Source organism: Cariama cristata, unplaced genomic scaffold (genome assembly GCF_000690535.1).
Source record: "Cariama cristata isolate BGI_N322 unplaced genomic scaffold, ASM69053v1 scaffold23567, whole genome shotgun sequence".
Taxonomy (NCBI): Eukaryota; Metazoa; Chordata; class Aves; order Cariamiformes; family Cariamidae; genus Cariama; species Cariama cristata.
The window spans coordinates 4176-5053 of record NW_009627410.1 but is presented as its reverse complement, the minus strand read 5'-3'; the positions used below and the strand labels follow the sequence as shown (position 1 = coordinate 5053).

General features: G+C 63.0%; 1 protein-coding gene across 1 annotated transcript in view; it reads left to right on the top strand.

Annotated features, from left to right (window-relative positions):
- Positions 1–878, top strand: part of MROH1 (maestro heat-like repeat family member 1) — a gene marked incomplete at its 3' end in the record, with an annotated part of 14619 nt that overhangs the window by 10699 nt on the left and 3042 nt on the right. Inside the window, exon 7 of the mRNA XM_009704442.1 lies at positions 188–328. Coding sequence (XP_009702744.1) covers positions 188–328 — 141 coding nt within the window. The remainder of the gene's footprint in view (positions 1–187; positions 329–878) is intronic.

The window sequence follows — 878 nt, the reverse complement described above, 5'->3', positions numbered from 1 at the left end:
CCCCGGGCGCTTAGACAGGCAAAGCCAGGTGAAATCCTGTCCCTGCCTCCGCTCAGAGGCTCCTGGAAGCGTCAGGAAGCGCAGCTCCGCAGGAACAGAGCGATGCTGTGCCAGGGGGAGCGATGCTGTGGCAGGGCTGTCCGTCCGGACTTTGGCCGCACCAGTAACGCACCATCTCTCCCTGCAGCTGAGACTGGCCGTGGTGGAGGCTATGGGACCGATGAGTTACCTGATGCCCAGTGAAAAGCTGGAGGAGCAGCTCCCTAAGCTGATTCCAGGCATCCTCGCCCTCTACAAGAAGCACACGGAAGCCTTCTACATATCCAAGGTAAGCAGCTCTGAGTGCTGGTGTCACCGGCCGAGGACCTGTCCCCAACCTGGGAGCCTTGCTGGGGCGTAGGGTGGGTAGCGTACCTCTGCCCGCTGCTACGGGTTGGGCTGCGGCTCAGCAGTGCCGACAGCCATCCGTGAACGCAGGAGCGATGCTGAGCAGTGGCTCTGCCCGTCCCACGGGAAAAGTGGCAGCAGCGAAGTGGTCTTAGTCCTTACCTTACCGATGGTGTCACGCAGCTCAGGCAGTGCTTCTGCCCAGCCGGAATGGGCTGCGACTGCCTTTTCCATGCAAGATTCCCTCTCCCTGCATCGTGATCCGTCTTGCTACTGAGCCCGGGCCTCAGCTGGTTGTGCCCAGTGATCTGGGAGGAGGGAGTGGGCTGCAGCCCATCTCTGCTGCCATCTCCGGGCACCCAGCCGTGGGCTTGGTTCTCACCAGGCACCCAGCGGTGGCTCGCAGCGGCCAGCATGCCTCTTCGTGGCCTCCTGCCATGGCATTGGGGGAAGACACGGCTCTTGGGAACGCCCGGGCTGTGTTCCCCCGT